Source organism: Oncorhynchus keta, chromosome 30 (assembly GCF_023373465.1).
Source record: "Oncorhynchus keta strain PuntledgeMale-10-30-2019 chromosome 30, Oket_V2, whole genome shotgun sequence".
Lineage (NCBI taxonomy): Eukaryota > Metazoa > Chordata > Actinopteri > Salmoniformes > Salmonidae > Oncorhynchus > Oncorhynchus keta.
In genome coordinates this window covers 50,031,722-50,047,770 of record NC_068450.1, presented here as the reverse complement: position 1 = coordinate 50,047,770, position 16,049 = coordinate 50,031,722, and the positions used below count along the sequence as shown (strand labels likewise).

At 44.5% G+C, this 16,049-nt stretch overlaps 1 protein-coding gene across 4 annotated transcripts in view; it reads right to left on the bottom strand.

Annotated features, from left to right (window-relative positions):
• LOC118363662 (amyloid-beta A4 protein-like) overlaps positions 1 to 16,049 on the bottom strand; it is a 38,820-nt gene that overhangs the window by 8,161 nt on the left and 14,610 nt on the right. For 2 of the 4 annotated variants that reach the window (XM_035744750.2, XM_035744747.2), the window contains exons 2-12: positions 13,640 to 13,807; positions 10,880 to 11,009; positions 10,478 to 10,590; positions 8,680 to 8,864; positions 7,861 to 8,150; positions 7,306 to 7,473; positions 3,950 to 4,083; positions 3,562 to 3,636; positions 3,159 to 3,317; positions 2,766 to 2,894; positions 2,243 to 2,342 (exon numbers count right to left, since the gene is read on the bottom strand). In XM_035744750.2, coding sequence (XP_035600643.1) covers positions 2,243 to 2,342; positions 2,766 to 2,894; positions 3,159 to 3,317; positions 3,562 to 3,636; positions 3,950 to 4,083; positions 7,306 to 7,473; positions 7,861 to 8,150; positions 8,680 to 8,864; positions 10,478 to 10,590; positions 10,880 to 11,009; positions 13,640 to 13,807 — 1,651 coding nt within the window. The remainder of the gene's footprint in view (positions 1 to 2,242; positions 2,343 to 2,765; positions 2,895 to 3,158; positions 3,318 to 3,561; positions 3,637 to 3,949; positions 4,084 to 7,305; positions 7,474 to 7,860; positions 8,151 to 8,679; positions 8,865 to 10,477; positions 10,591 to 10,879; positions 11,010 to 13,639; positions 13,808 to 16,049) is intronic. The other 2 variants (XM_035744748.2, XM_035744751.2) reach the window with 2 other exon arrangements.

The window sequence follows — 16,049 nt, the reverse complement described above, 5'->3', positions numbered from 1 at the left end:
TCCAGATTAGTGTCCCACCCCTTGAAAGCAGCAGCTCTAGCCTTTAGCTCGATTCAGATGTTGCCTGTAATCCATGGCTTCTGGTTTGGATATGTACGTACAGTCACTGTGGGGATGACGTCATCGATGCACTTATTGATGAAGCCGATGACTGAGGTGGTATGCTCCTCACTGCCATTGGATGAATCCCTGGAACATATTCTAGTCTGTGCTAGCAAAACAGTCCGCTCCATCTGACCACTTCCGTATTGAGCAAGTCACTGGTACTCCTGCTTTAGTTTTTGCTTGTAAGCAGGAATCAGGAGGATAGAATTATGGTCGGTTTTGCCAAATGGAGGGCAGGGAAGAGGTTTGTATGCATCTCTGTGTGTGGAGTAAAGGTGGTCTACAGTTGTTTTCCTCTGGTTGTGACATGCTGGTAAAAATGTGGTAAAACTGATTAAAAAGTTTGCCTGCATTAAAGTCCCTGGCCACTAGGAGCGACGCTTTTGGGTGAGCATTTTCTTGTTTGCTTATGGCCTTATAGATTTGGTTGAGTGCGCGCTTAGTGCCAGCATAGGTCTTTGGACTAAATAGACGGCTACGAATAATAGATGATAACTCTTGGTAGATAGAGTACCTTATGATAAGCTGTAGACCACACTACCTCAGGCAAGCAATAACTCTAGACTTCTTTAATATTGGACATCGTGCACCAGCTGTTATTGACAAGACACCCCCCACCCCTCGTCTTACCAGACGTAGCTTCTCTGTCATAGACTGTTCTCTCTGCTACCGCACGGCAAACGGTACAGGAGCACCAAGTCCAGCTACAAAAAGCTTCTATCCCCAAGCCATAAGACTCCTGAACAGCTAATCAAATGTTTACCCGGACTATTTGCATTGTCCCTCCCATCCCCATTATTACGCTGCTGGTAATCTCTGTTTACTATCCATGCATAGTCACTTTACCTCTACCTACATGTACATATTACCTTAATTACATTGACTAACCGGTGCCCCTGCACATTGACTCTGTACCGGTACCCCCTGTATATAACATCTCGCTATTTTATTGTTGCTCCTTAATTATTAATTATTTTTCTATTTGTCTTATTATTATTTTTTACTTCGGTTTATTTTTTAAATTGCATTGTTGGTTAAGGGCTTGTAAGTAAACATTTCACTGTAAGGTGAAAAACCTGTTGTATTCGGTGCATATGACAAATAACATTTGATTTGAAGACAACGCAGAAGTGGCTTTGAGACAAGTCTCTGAATGTCCTTGAGTGGGCCAGCCAGAGCACGGACTTGAACCCAATCAAACATCTCTGGAGAGACCTGAAAGATAGTTGTGCAGTGACACTCCCAACCTGACAGAGCTTGAGAGGATCTGCAAAGAAGATGGGAAGAAACTCCCAAAATCCAGGTGTGCAAAGCTTGTAGCGTCATACCAAGGAAGACTGTAATCGCTGCCAAAGGTGCTTCAACAAAGTAAAGGGTCTGATTACTTATGAAATTGTGATATCATTTTTATATTTTATACATATGTATAAAACCTGTTTTTGCTTTGTCATTATGGGGTATTGTGTGTAGATTGATAGGGGGGGGGCGATTTAATCCATTTTAGAATAAGACTGTAACCTAACAGAATGTGGAAAAAGTTGAGGGCTCAGAATACTTTCAGAATGCTCTGTAGGTACCTTATGGGCCCTGGTCAAAAGCAGTGCACTATATAGGGAATATGGTACCACTTTAAGTCTTCCTCAGGCACTTCACTTGAAACACAATGTCACGCTCTGTTCTAATTTATTTTAATGAAAGGAGAAAAGGAAACCAATGTCTGTGTTGCTGGGAGGCGGTGTGTGTGTGTGCGAGCAGAGGGCAGGGGAGCAGCCTGAGAGGAGGGGAAACTAGACAGTCTGAGACTGACTCAGACACAGATGGTTCAGTGACGCACACAACTCAAGACCCAGACAAACACAGAGAGGGAGGGAGTGGGAAGGAGAAATTATAGTTATTGATTTGATGGAGGTGTAGGTGTAGGTGAGAATTGAGAGATGTCATGATGTTATATGATTATCTGTATCACGAACCACAGTAAAAATGGATGAGGGTTTTGTGGATATAAACTATGGATAGTGGTTGGTGACAGTGTGGATGAGGGCAGGTTACTGGTTCATATCAGTTAATGCTTGCACACAGACCTGGTCAACCTTTACCTGGTTAATGAAGGAGAGATGAGACTGAAAATAACACTCACCAACTTGGTCCTGGATATCGTCAGCCACTCCGGGCACCTTGTAGAGCAGACCCAGGGACTGGTTCATCCTCTCCTCAATCACACGCAGGTGGGTCAGAACCTACAAGTACATTTGAATGCTATTTAATAACAATAATATCTTCTGTGAGCCATACACTGTACATGTCAGGAGGTTACCAAAATACCCTTCAGTGGTGTATAGGTGTTTATGCGTGTGAGCACATTTGGCATTGGGAGTGGATGAGAACTGTTGTTTCTAGGTTTATTATTTTATTTGGTACAAATGGCAAATATTTTGTTGTTTCTGCACTGGAGAGGAGTAGAAGGCGCTCAACCAACGTGAGACGAGGTGCATGCAAAAAGTAATAAGAGCATCAATAAAAAGCTTTATTCATCTAATTCAAGTTCAAATCAAATTGTTTCGGCCTTCAGCGGCCTTCATGAGAATGACAACAATATTACGGTCACCATATAAAACACGTGTTAAAAAAAAGGAAAAAAAGGGCCTTAGTGGGCTTATTACCTGGGGTCGGATCTGTGCGGCCTTCTTGGGGTCAACCATGCGGACGTGCTCAAAGTGTTTAAGGGTGTGCTGTCTGTCCTTCTGCTCTGCACGGACATACTTCTTCAATAGGCTGAACACATGACGAGGCTAGAGGGGGGGGGAGAGAAGGGAAAAAGTGAGAGCGAAAGAGAGATATGAGTCAGAACGTCGGTCTGTGTGTGGGCGGAGTAAGACAATGGTAGGAGGATCTATATCTACTGTATGTGTCTGTATAGTGTGTGTGTGTCTCTAACCTGGGTGGCTGGGACTGCAGGGCGGTTAGGTGGCTCTACAGGACCCGGCAACAATGTGTGTGTGTCTGTACTCTTTACCTGTGTGTTTATACTCTGTTACTATGTACCCTCTGCCTACCCTGGGTGGTTCGGCCTGCAGGGAGGTCAGGTAGCTCTCCAGGGCCAGGCGGCGATGGTCATTGAGCAGGGCCTCAACCCGGGCCATGTGAGTCTCAACCAGCTGCTGCCTCTCACTGGCTGCCTCCTGCTCCAGGGCCTCCACCTTCTCCTGGAAACGCTGTGTGATAGACACACACACACACACATTATTATACATGATACAAACATATTTAACATAGATGATAGGTTCATGATAAGACACACATCGTATATGATACACACAAATAAAAATTATAGACAGTAAGAATCCCTAACACCACCACACTATTATCAAATATTCAGACACACAACACCTATGGACATTGACAGTCACTGATTTAGCATTTCTTAATATGTTTGAGTATCCTCTGTGTGTGTCTGACCTGGATGACAGCCTTCTTATCAGCACGAGGTAGACTCTTGGCCTCCCGCTCTGCCTCCTCCCACTCTCTCATCACCTACACACATGCAAGAAGAAAGACGGGTTACTGCTGTCTCACCCCTTCCTCTCCCTACCCTCATCTTTCTTTCCCTTCCATGTATTTTCACCTGAAGTGTTTTCACCTGAAGTGTCTTCGCCTCCATCCTTCCCTCCCCCTTCCTCACTCTCGACCCTCCCCAACCTCACCCCTTCTCCATCCTCCCTCCCCCTTCCACTCAACCCCTCTTCACCCCCCCGCTCTTCCACCCTCCACCTTCTTCACCCCACCCTCCACCTTAGCCCCCCCCTTCTCTTCTCTGCCCCTACCCTTCTCACTCCCTCTATCTTACCTGGGACATCCTCTCACGGTGTTTGGCCTCCAGGCTCTCCTTGGCCTTGGCGAAGTGGGCATGTTCATTGTCATCCCCGGGCGTCTCCAGATAACGGTCCACGGCATCGGGAGAGCTGGGGGCGGCGGTGGGCACTGGGTGGAGGAGGGGGGAGGGGGAGCAGGGTAGATGGACATGGAGGAGAGGGATAAGGGTGTAATTGAGGAGAGAGATGGAGAGAAATTTAGAAAATTACTCCTATAATATGGTCTTCAGATATCCTCATCATTCCTTCACCCCCCCATTCCTTTTTCTATGTTTCTTCTTTCATTGCTTTCCTCTTCAAAATCCAGACCTTTTCCAGAGTGACTTACGATAAGTGCCTTCAGATTATTTGATTTGACTTAATTGCAATAAGGAACCGGAGGCAGTAATATAATACCAATAAACAAAGTAAAAACAGAAGTTCCAAAATACCAACACTATGTAGCAGCTCCATAATAGCAGACCCGAAAGCTAGATGGTTAATAATACTATTGTTAGCAACAACAGGTTGGTTAGTGATTCATCGAGCAAGTGAACGAAAGTAAACAATACAGAGTGAAAAAGCAGAGGTGTGCGTTTGAAGGGGGATGACAGCCTTGGGTGTCCGTGTCCTGGTTGGAGGACTCCAGGTGTCCTGCTTATTCCCTCCTGATTCCGGGAATCTTACAACCGCCATTTCTGCAAAACCTTTCAGGGTAGTTAACAGAATTCTTTTAAACCTACTGTTATGGGATTTTTATGAATAATGACTAAACGATGTATACATTTAACGCAGGATTGTAACTAACAGAATTCTACCCTGTCTGATGAAGAATGTTTGTACATAGGCAAAGAGGAAGTGTTAACAGACAACTTGTGACCACAGTGAAACTAACAACAGGAAAGATGTCTGGTCCCCAACCAGGGAGGGGAGAAACCATTGGGCTTGCAGTAGATTGTGTAACATGTGGTAGCATATGATAAGCAATATGTATGTGTTGGAATGGAATTGAAAAGCAGCGTTGTCATTGTCTGAGAGGAGGAGGGACATTGACGAAATGAGAGGTATATAAACCAATGTACATGAAATGATGGGCAGAGCTCTCGAGAATAAACGTCACTGACTATTTTTGACTGGTCTCCGTCTATTTCACTTCCCCCAGAACCTTACAAACTCTGGGGACAGACGGAGTATTTTAATTTAATTGGTTAATGAATACATAAGAACTAAATTCATCTAACACCTAGTCTCTTCCATTAATGTGACTGCCATAGACATTTCAAGTCATTTGGATGTTTGATTAAAATCTTCTCTAGAATATAGTTACTTTAGCAATTCCCCCATTTATTCTACTACAGAAGAACCTACTAAAAAGTTGTTATGCCTTAAGACTGGGATACCTTGCATGACCTGTATCTATCTGTTTGACATAAAAAAATAAAATTGCTCTCATTTATGTAATATCATTCTGAGTGTAACGATTATGTATGTATGTCACATTACGTGACATACCTATCATCATCATCAGTCCTTGTTTAAACATGAAACTGCATAAATGCATTATTTCTTACATGAATACATAAATGAATAAGGAAGTGTTGATTTGATACTTCGGAACCTGTGTGTGTGATATATATTTATATACAAAAAAACAAGCTTATCACAAAAAAAAAGCTTTTTTTTGTTTTAGTTTGTCTCCCAGAGATTAGCACATGCCTTCATTTCACAGACACTCAATAGTCCCAAAACAACCAAGAGCAATTTGCGATCCGAACAAAGCAGAACCATTAATACAATTCTAACTTGGAAGTCTAAATTGGACTCTGCCCTGTGTTCGGTCTATGTGGCCATGATGTAATTAAAGGATACAGTCGTACAAGCTAAGCCTAAACAGGGGAGTCCCGTCTTTAGTTCTGACCGCAGTGTGATCCCTTGGCTTTGACCCTGCTGTGAACGCTTGTTGATCATGCAGTGACCGCTCGACGACCATGTGAAAGGTGAGGGTGCGAGGCGCAGTGGACACAGGGGGAGTGTATGAGGGTAGAGGGTTGCTAGTTGGTAGAAACACAAGCTGTAGTCTCGTTCCCATACCACAGAACTGTCTTTCACACCTTTTCAACCAAGTGGAAATCTCACACACGCGCACACAGAATTTCAGAGGCTACTACAGAGAAGGTGAGATGGAGTGAAAAATAGGATTAGTGAGAGATAGACTGTATAGACAGATAGAAAGTAGGGAGAGGAGGCGAGAGTGAACCATCGCTGGTTGGATCATATGTTCTCAAACACTTGACTGGCAGGTCAATGCCTCCCACAACACTCAAATGAGCGGGAGAGAGAAACCCACACACACACACACACACACACACAGTGTTCACTCATACGGAATCAGTGGAAAAACAGGTGAAATCACTTGTGTTAATGTCTTCTAAAACACACAAACAGGTTAAAAGATAAGTGTGTGTGTGAATGTATTCATCCATGTGTACAGTAAACTAGGGTTGGGCAGTATCTAGATTTTCAGTCATACCGTTGCTGTACCATACTGGGGTATACAGTATTACTGAATGTGCACAAGGGGTTCTATTTTTTTTTCTTTACATCTTTACATCTAGCCCCTTAGCTAGCAGTTAGCAAACCGGATAACATGTATTGGTTATCCGCAACCCCACGAGACAGGGGTATAGTATATACATATATTATTTTTAACTGTATTGAAAATCATACCGTCTGTATTTCAAAATACCCCGGGAATACGGTATATCGCCCAAGCCAAAATACCCCGGTATACGCAATGCTTGGTGGTTAGTGAGACCAGAGTGGTTAGTGAGCATGGTTAGCGACTAGCAGACATGGTTATTGTAGTTAGCACCAAGGTAGCCAGACGGCTAGGGCCAGATGCTAGCTAGATGGCTAACCAGAAACTAGCTAGCAGATGTGGACACTAACAGTGCTACACACAGACAGACAATTAGGCAAGAAGCTCTGCTGTCCGTGTGGCTGACTTACTGATGATGCTGCAGACAGACCGGCAGTACAACAAGATGTAGTTAAGTGAGACCACAGGTTAGCGAGAACTAGCGTGGTTAACAGCTAGCTAGTCAGAGGTAACTAGCCGGTACGGACACTACATGCAGACAGACAAGTAGTCTGTGTGACTGACTTACTAGCAGTGCAGCAGTAGACAGGCAGTACAAGTGGTGGTTAGTGAGACCAGAGGTTAGCATGTAACGTGAAGTAGTATTAGCGTGGTTAGCAGCTAGCTAGCCAGAGGGCTAACGGCAGAGGCTAGCTTTCAGATGTGGACACGCAGACAGACAGGTCGACAGGGTGCTGTCTGTGACTGACTTACTGACGTTGCTGCATACAGACAGGCAGTACTCCTCAGACTCAAAGTTATTGCGGTTGCCACCGCAGCCGCCATAGATGAACTGGGCACAGCGGCCCTCCTCATGGTCAAAGTACCAGCGTGCAAGCATGGCACGGCATGGGCCCGTCTCTGCATTCGCCCAACACACCTCTGGTGGGGGGGGACGAGGAGCCGTCAGCACACATACACATACACACACACAGTGCGAGTCCCAAATGGCACACGGCCTATTCCCTACATAGGCCTCTGGTCAAAAGTAGTGTACTATGGGCCCTGGTCAAAAAGTAGTGGACTATATAGGGAATATGCCATTTGGAAAGTATACTTATAATCGTACAGGCATGAGCATACCAATGGTGTGTGAATTTATGGGGGAATGGGGATTTAGCTGAATTCTTACTGATTTACAGTGGTAAGTTTCTAGATTGTCTGCCCCCCCCAATTCCACCCCTGCATATACTCACTCAACCTTTAAATAGACAAGCAGAGTAAATGATGTACACACACAAGGCCCCTGGCCCTCCCAGTTCCTCTCACCTCTGACCACTTCCTCCACAGACTCAGTGGTAGTAGTTGTCGTGGTAGTCATGGCGATGTTGGTGGTGGGCTCGCTATCGTCGCGCTCGTCAATGACGTCATCATCATCATCATCATCCTCCTCCTCGTCCTCGTCCCCGTCTCCATCCTGGTCGTTGTCCAGTACCTCCTGCCCCTCCTCATCATCATCATCTTCCTCTACCATGGCTGGGGCCGGCTCCTCAGTCTCCTCTTCCTCCTCTTCTTGTTGCTGCTTGGATTCAGCTGGCTCTGCTGCCCCCCTTGCCATACTGAGAGATGGATGGAGGGAAGGAGAAAGGGATGGAGGTAGGTGGAGAGAGGGAGAAAAATAGGGGGGGTGAGTGTACTGTATGTGTGTGAGTGCTAGTATAAGTAGAATCTCGTTCCCAGACACTCCTGCCCAAATGGGCAAAAAGTCTGGTGGACCAGCGTGTCAAACTTGGCCGCTGTTAGCCAACACAAAAAGGCCGGTAGAAACTCCTGGTGCATAGGCATTTGCTTAATGTACCAACCAATCATCTTCCACAGCACCTTCCCCCTAGCCCTCCCCTGTATGTGTCTTGCGCACTTCAACTTATGTTGCCCTTATGTCTCGCAGTTGTGTGATGAGCTAAAGTTAAATAACAAATATTTTACTCAGTAGGTCACTCCCATAGCATTCCATGGTCTCTCACTAAGTCCAACTTTGAATCGTTGATATGGCTGATATGCACTGTGCGCAATAGCCTGGGGACAAGGACAGTATAAGTATGAATCATGCATGAGCTCCTGTGTGTGTGTGTGTGTGTGTGTGTGTACCTGTTGTCAGTGTAGTCAGTCTCGGCTCCTCCCCACCACACATCCGAGTCATCCTCGTCCTGCTCAGTGCTGTCCGTCTCCCTGTCTGACGGACAGCACACAAACTCCACCCCCCTGAAACGGTCGATGCCGCACGGCAACAGCATCCCGTAGTCGTGGAGATTTAAAGTTCGGTCTCCACAGGACTGGGTGAGAGAGGGATGGGGAAGTTAAATCAAGGGCTGCGTGTATTAAGAGTAGGAGTTCCCCCCCATCCATGCCATTCTATTCATGGTTATGTAAAAGGCAAAACTGATCTTAAATCGGCACTGAGATAATTTATCCATATGGCTCCAGATTTTGTTAATTATACACTACATGAACAAAAGTATCTGGACACCTGCTTGACAAACATCTCATTCCAAAATCATGGGCATCAATATGGAGTTGGTCCCCCCTTTGCTGCTATAAACAGCATCCACTCTTATGGGAAGGCTTTCCACTAGATGTCAGAACATTGCAGTGGGGACTTGCACTGACATTGGGCGATTAGGCCTAGCTTGCAGTCAACATTCCAATTCATCCCAAAGGTGTTCGATGGGGTTGAGGACAGGGCTCTGTGCAGGCCAGTTAAGTTCTTCCACAGAGATCTCGACAAACCATTTCTGTATGGCCCTCGCTTTATGCACGGGCCATTGTCAATGAAACAGGAAAGGGCCTTCCCCAAACTGTTGCTATAAAGTTTTGACAGAATTGTCTAGAACGTTGTAGCGTTACGATTTCCCTTCACTGGAACTAAGGGGCCTAGGCCAAACCATGAAAAACAGCCCCAGACCATAATTCCTCTTCCACCAAACTTTACAGTTGGTACTATGCATTGGGGCATGTAGCATTCTCCAGGCATCCGCCAAACCCAGATTTGTCCGTTGGGCTGCCAGATGGTGAAGCTTAAATCACTACTCTGGAGAACGCGTTTCCACTGCTCCAGAGTCCAATGGCAGCGAGCTTTCCACCTCACCAGCCAACACTTGGCATTGCGTATGGTGATCTTAGGCTTGTGTGCGGCTGCTTGGCCATAGAAACCCAATTCATGAAGCTCCCGACGAACAGTTGTTGTGGTGACCTTGCTTCCAGAGGCAGTTTGGAACTCGGTAGTAAGTGTTGCAACCAAGGACAGATGATTTTGACACGCTACGCACTTCAGCACTCGCGGAACCATTCAGTCAGCTTGTGTGGCCTAACACTTCGTGACTGAGCCGTTGTTGCTCCTAGACGTTTCCACTTCACAATAATAACACTTATAGTTGACCGGGGCAGCTCTAGCAGGGCAGAAATCTTACAAACTGACTTGTTGGAAAGGTGGCATCCGAAGACAGTGCCGCATTGAAAGTCACTGAGCTCTTCATTAAGGCCAATGTTTGTCTAGGGAGATTGCATGGCTGTATACTTGATTTTATACACCTGTTAGCAATAGGTGTGGCAGAAATAGCCAAATCCACTAATTTAAAGGGTCCACAAACTTTTGTATATATAGTGTATTACTATACACTCATTTCATAGATGTTTTTGTTTTTATGCACTTCAGGGTGGTGTATATGGGGATATTATATGGCCTAATGAACTAGTAAGTACTCTGTATCCAACTAAGACAGATAAAGATAAGAATATTTGTTTTTATTATTTTACCCTATAAGACAAACAGACATACAAACAATCAAGACAGACACAGAGGGTCAACACTTGTGGGTGCTGCCCCTACTGCAGATGGAGTGGCTTTCTGTAAAATGTGTAGCACGTATATGTGTACACGTGATCTCACCTCTTTGGCCACAGTGTGCCAGTGCAGGTGGCTCTCACACATGTCCATGCGCTCCTGGTGCAGGAACTTGCACTTATCAGGAACCAGCAGGGCATCACTGACAAACTCCCCAACTGCAACATACACAGACACGGCCAAATAATCAGACATAAGAACAAATCAAATAAAAACTGCCAACAACAAAATAACCACTTTTTACTAAGGGATGGAACTCAAATAGTACAAAAGGCACACATAAATCTCAATTTATCCCTCAATCTCGTTTTCGCTCCCATAAATCTATTTCTCTCCCCCCTCACATACACAACACATATTTTCCCCATACACACACACACACACAACCCCACCCATCTGTCCCACACACAGGCCTCCCTACCCCCCACACACACAGTGCATTTATACCTAGGCATCGGTAGGGCACCACGATGTGCAGATGACTGCGGCACTGCTTGCGGCCCTTCTTGCACCAGTTCTGGACGCTGACTGGCTGGTTGGCCTCCACTACGTTGGTGATCTGCAGCTCAGGGTATACCTGGGAGAGAAGAAACACGGAGTCTGTATCATTATCTCCTTTCACCCCCCCATCCCATTTTCTATCTATGATTGATCTCTCCCTCTCCCCCACATCACCCATCTGTCCCACCAGCCGTTCACAGGGCGGAGAGCACCCTTTCGCTCTCTCCCAATCACTATTCGTCTACTATCCTCCCATCTGTCCCTACCATCCGGTCACAGCCCTCTTTCTTACTTACTACCAATGCCTCTCTCCCCCCTCTCTATTATATAGTGTATTGATATCGTGTGTAGGTCACGTGTGGCTCAGTTGGTAGAGCATGGCACTTGCAACGCCAGGGTTGTTGGTTCGATTCCCATGGAGAACTAGTACGAACAAATATGAAAATGTATGCATTCACTACTGCAAGTCCCTCTGGATAAGAGCATCTGCTAAATTAGGTAAATATGTATTTATTATGGTGACCTAACAAAATGAATTTCTATGGACATTACAGTTGGTCCTCTGTAGCTTAGTTGGTAGAGCATGGCACTTGCAATGGCAGAATACTGCTACTACGAATTAGGTGGGTGCTTACAATTGTCCTATTTCATACGCGTGCGAGTGTGTATTATACACATGAGTGAATTGGAAATTAGTTTTTTGCATATCCCACTCCCCCCCGAGATGCCGTGACCCTGGAGCAATTAGGGTTAAGTGCTTTGCTCAAGGGCACGTCAACAGATTTTTCACAGAGTCGGCTCAGGGATTCGAACCAGCAACCTTTTCGTTACTGGCCTAACACTCTTAAAGGGATACTTTGGGATTTTGTCAACGAGGCCACATTATCTACTTCACATGAACTCGTGGGTAACATTATGTCATTGTGTCCAGTATGAAGGAAGTTAGAGGTAGTTTCGCAAGCTAATACTAACTAGCGTGTAACGCAATGACTGGAAGTCTATGGGTATCTGCTAAAATGTATGCACGCTTAACTAAGTCACCTTTGGATAAAAGCGTCTGCGAAATGGCATAGATTTTATTATTATTATACACTACCGGTCAAAAGTTTTAGAACACCTACTCAATTCAAGGGTTTTTCTTTTTTTTCTTGTACAATTTTTACATTGTACAATAATAGTGAAGACATCAAAACTATGAAATAACACATACGGAATCATTTAGTAATCAAAAAAGTATTAAACAAATCAAAATATATTTTATATTTGAGATTCTTCAAATCGCTACTCTTTCCCTTGATGACAGCTTTGCACACTCTTGGCATTCTCTCAACCAGCTTCATGAGGTAGTCACCTGGAATGCATTTCAATTAACAGGTGTGCCATCTTAAAAGTGAATTTCTGGAATTTCTTTCCTTCGTAATGCATTTGAGACAATCAGTTGTGTTGTGACATGTTAGGGGTGGTACACAGAAGATAGCCCTATTTGGTAAAAGACCAAGTCCATATTCTGGCAAGAACAGCTCAAATATGCAAAGACAGTCCATCATTACTTTAAGACATGAAGGTCAGTTATTCCGGAAAATTTCAAGAACTTTGAAAGTTTCTTCAAGCGCAGTAGCAAAAACCATCAAGCGATATGATGAAACTGGCTCTCATGAGGACTGCCACAGGAATGGAAGACCCAGAGTTACCACTGTTGCAGAGGATAAGTTCATTAGAGTTACCAGCCTAAGAAATTGCAGCCCAAATAAATGCTACACAGAGTTCAAGTAACAGACTTCTCAACATCAACTGTTCAGAGGAGACTGTGTGAATCAGTTCTTCATGGTCGAATTGCTGCAAAGAAACCACTACTAAAGGACACCAATAAGAAGAGACTTGCTTGGGCCAAGAAACCCGAGCAATGGACATGAGACCAGTGGAAATGTGTTCTTTGGTGTTGAGTCCAAATTGGAGATTTTTGGTCCCAACCACCGCGTGTGTCTCTGTGAGACGCGGTGAAGGTGAACGGATGATCTCCGCATGTGTAGTTCCCACTGTAAAGCATGGAGGAGGAGGTGTGATGGTGTGGCGGTGCTTTGTTGGTGACACTGTCTGATTTATTTAGAATTCAATGCACACTTAACCAGCATGGCTACCACAGCATTCTGCAGCGATACGCCATCCCATCTGGTTTGGGCTTAGTGGGACTATCACTTGTTTATCAATAGGACAATGACCCAACACACCTCCAGGCGGTGTAAGGGCTACTTTACCAAGAAGGAGAGTGATGGAGTGCTGCATCAGATGACCTGGCCTCACAATCACCCAACCTAAACCAAATTGAGATGGTTTGGGATGAGTCGGACTGCAGAATGAAGGAAAAGCAGCCAACAAGTGCTCAGCATATGTGGGAACTCCTGTTGAAACAGCATTCCAGGTGAAGCTGGTTTAGAGAATGCCAAGAGTGTGCAAAGCTGTCATCAAGGCAAAGGATGGCTATTAGAATATAAATATATTTAGATTTTTTTTGGTTACAACATGATTTTATGTGTATTTCATTTTTTTTGTTTTGAAGTCTTCACTATTATTCTACAATGTAGAAAATAGTAAAAATATAGAAAAACCCTTAAATGATTAAGTGTTCTGAAGTGTTCTACTTTTGACTGGAAGTGTATATTAAGTTATTGTATCGTATCATAATGTATTCTACCCCAATCTCCATACCTCCTGACAGTACTGCAGGATGCCCTCCTTGGTGCCGATACAGCTCTTGGTGCCGGAAGGGTCTGACTCCCACTTGCCACTCTGGACATCCACGTGCATGTTGAGCTTCCCACAGAACATGGCCACCTGGGGCTCTGCCAGCAGGCCCATCCCACCATCTGTCGGCACCTTGAGAGGAGGGAGGGAAGGACAAAAAGAGATATGTTCATTTACTCTCGTTCTGTAGTATTACAATGTGCCAATGGCAGCTATACAGGTAGGCATGTGCGATAAGTAAGAAACCTAAATGGTCAGCAGAAAATACTTGATACAACATTTTACTAAATAGGTTCCTTTCATTTAACTTTTATTTCTACAGGTTGTCATTGTTGTTTGCCAAGGAGACCTGTTCAAGATGGCAGCAGTTTCTAACACTTGCTCCACAAAGAATTGACAATACATGACACGTAGAACAATATAATAAAGAATGTTTAAAAATACATTTTCAGAAAACATCATAATGATGTAGAGAAGGGATGGACGGAGGGAATAGAGGAATGGGGGGAAAAAACTACAAATGTGTAAGAAAGGGAGAGAAAAGGGCAATGATTAAAGAAAAAAAAGAGGAGAGGCAGGAATAAGAGGAGAAAAAGATGGTAAAATAGGGGGAAGACGGCTTGAGGTGTAAGCGGGGAAAAGACAAAAAGGGGTGAGGGAGGAGATATAGGCCCTTTATTCGTAAACGACTTTTGACCAGGGCCCAATTGAGTGCCCTTTGGGATAGAGGCACAGATTAGAGTTTGGGTGCCGTTTCAGGCATCGACTTGTTACATCAACGAGGCTCCGGTGTGAGTTTTCCCCTTAGTACAGATCTAGAATCAGCTTCCCCTCCCCCAATCCTAACCTTAACGATATGTGGGAAATGCAATACTGATCCAAGATCAGCGTCTTAGGGGAAGATTCACACTACACCCATCAATGGTAAAAGGAGAGGCTTTCTTTGAGGATCTTTGATGTTGATAAAAAAAGATTGCTACTGTAGACTTTCCTACTGAATTGTGATTGAAAAACCCTTAGCACCACTACAGACTCTTACGAAACCTCCCCAAACCTATCAAGCTTTTACACATGCATGAACGCACACGCACACAGACAAACACACATGCACGTATCCTAGATATCCCACAGGTGGCAGCACTGAGAAAGAACATGTACTGTAGTATGCCAGCCTGCCAAAGGGGTTTTCATGCTTGGCTTGGCTTACGTGTGTGTGCGCCTTTGTTGTCCATCCGGTGCCTATTCACGGGTACTAATTATATTATGTAACTGTATTCATGTGTGTACATCTATCTCTGAGAGTATGTGAGTGTGTATATGTGTGTCCATTGCTACTGCATAAGGAAGTTTTGTAATGAGAATCCTGTAAGGGAAGTGGGGACAAACAAAAGACTGAAAGACAGCATTGTACTAGGGAACGAGGGAGGAGAGCGAGAGCGAGCGAGAGGAGAGAAAGAGAGACCGACTGCATTGTGTTTTTCTGTAATCTTGTTAGTGGTTTGGCAGTAAAACAAATGTTTGTGAAGTAGAGGATGACATACTGTGAATGGAATTGATTCTCTTACGAGCTAATGCACAATGTAGTCCTTATACACACACACACACACACACACACACACACACACAGTGCACTGTGCATGCACACATTCTGGCATGCACGTCTACACACACAAACAAACTCAGACAGATCAGATTGCAGTGTAGTTCTATGAGGGACGGATGTGTCGCCTAAAGAAGTTCATGTCCTTCAAGTCAACCTGCTAGGCCACATGCCCTAGCGCCATGGAAATCTGTAAATCCCTCACACACACGGAATCAGTAGAAAAACAGGTGAAATCCCCTGTGTTAGTGTTTTCCATCAAATGTATTTATAAAGCCCTTTTTACATCCGCAAAAGGTCAAAGTGCTATACAGAAACCCAGCCTAAAACCTCAAACAGCAAGCAATGCAGATGTAGAAGCACAGTGGCTAGGAAAAACTCCCTAGAAAGGCAGGAACCTAGGAAGAAACCTAGAGGAACCATGCTCTGCGGGGTGGCCAGTCCTCTTCTGGCTGTGCTGGTTGGAGATAAAGAGTACATGGCCATTTAAGGCCAGATTGTTATAAAACCGACAAACAGATTAAAAGATAAGTGTGTGTGAATGTATTCATCCATGTGTACAGTAAACTAGGGTTGGGCAGTATCTAGATATACCGTTTCTGTACCATACCGTCGTATACAGTATTACCGACTGTGCACACAAGGGTCGCTATAAAAAAATAAAAAAATGCAACCCACAAAACATTTTAGGAAACAGGGATCTTGATCCAGGAGGGGATTGAATGTCTCTGCTGTAACCAAGAAGCTTGATCTTGACATCTAGACCCTTAGCGA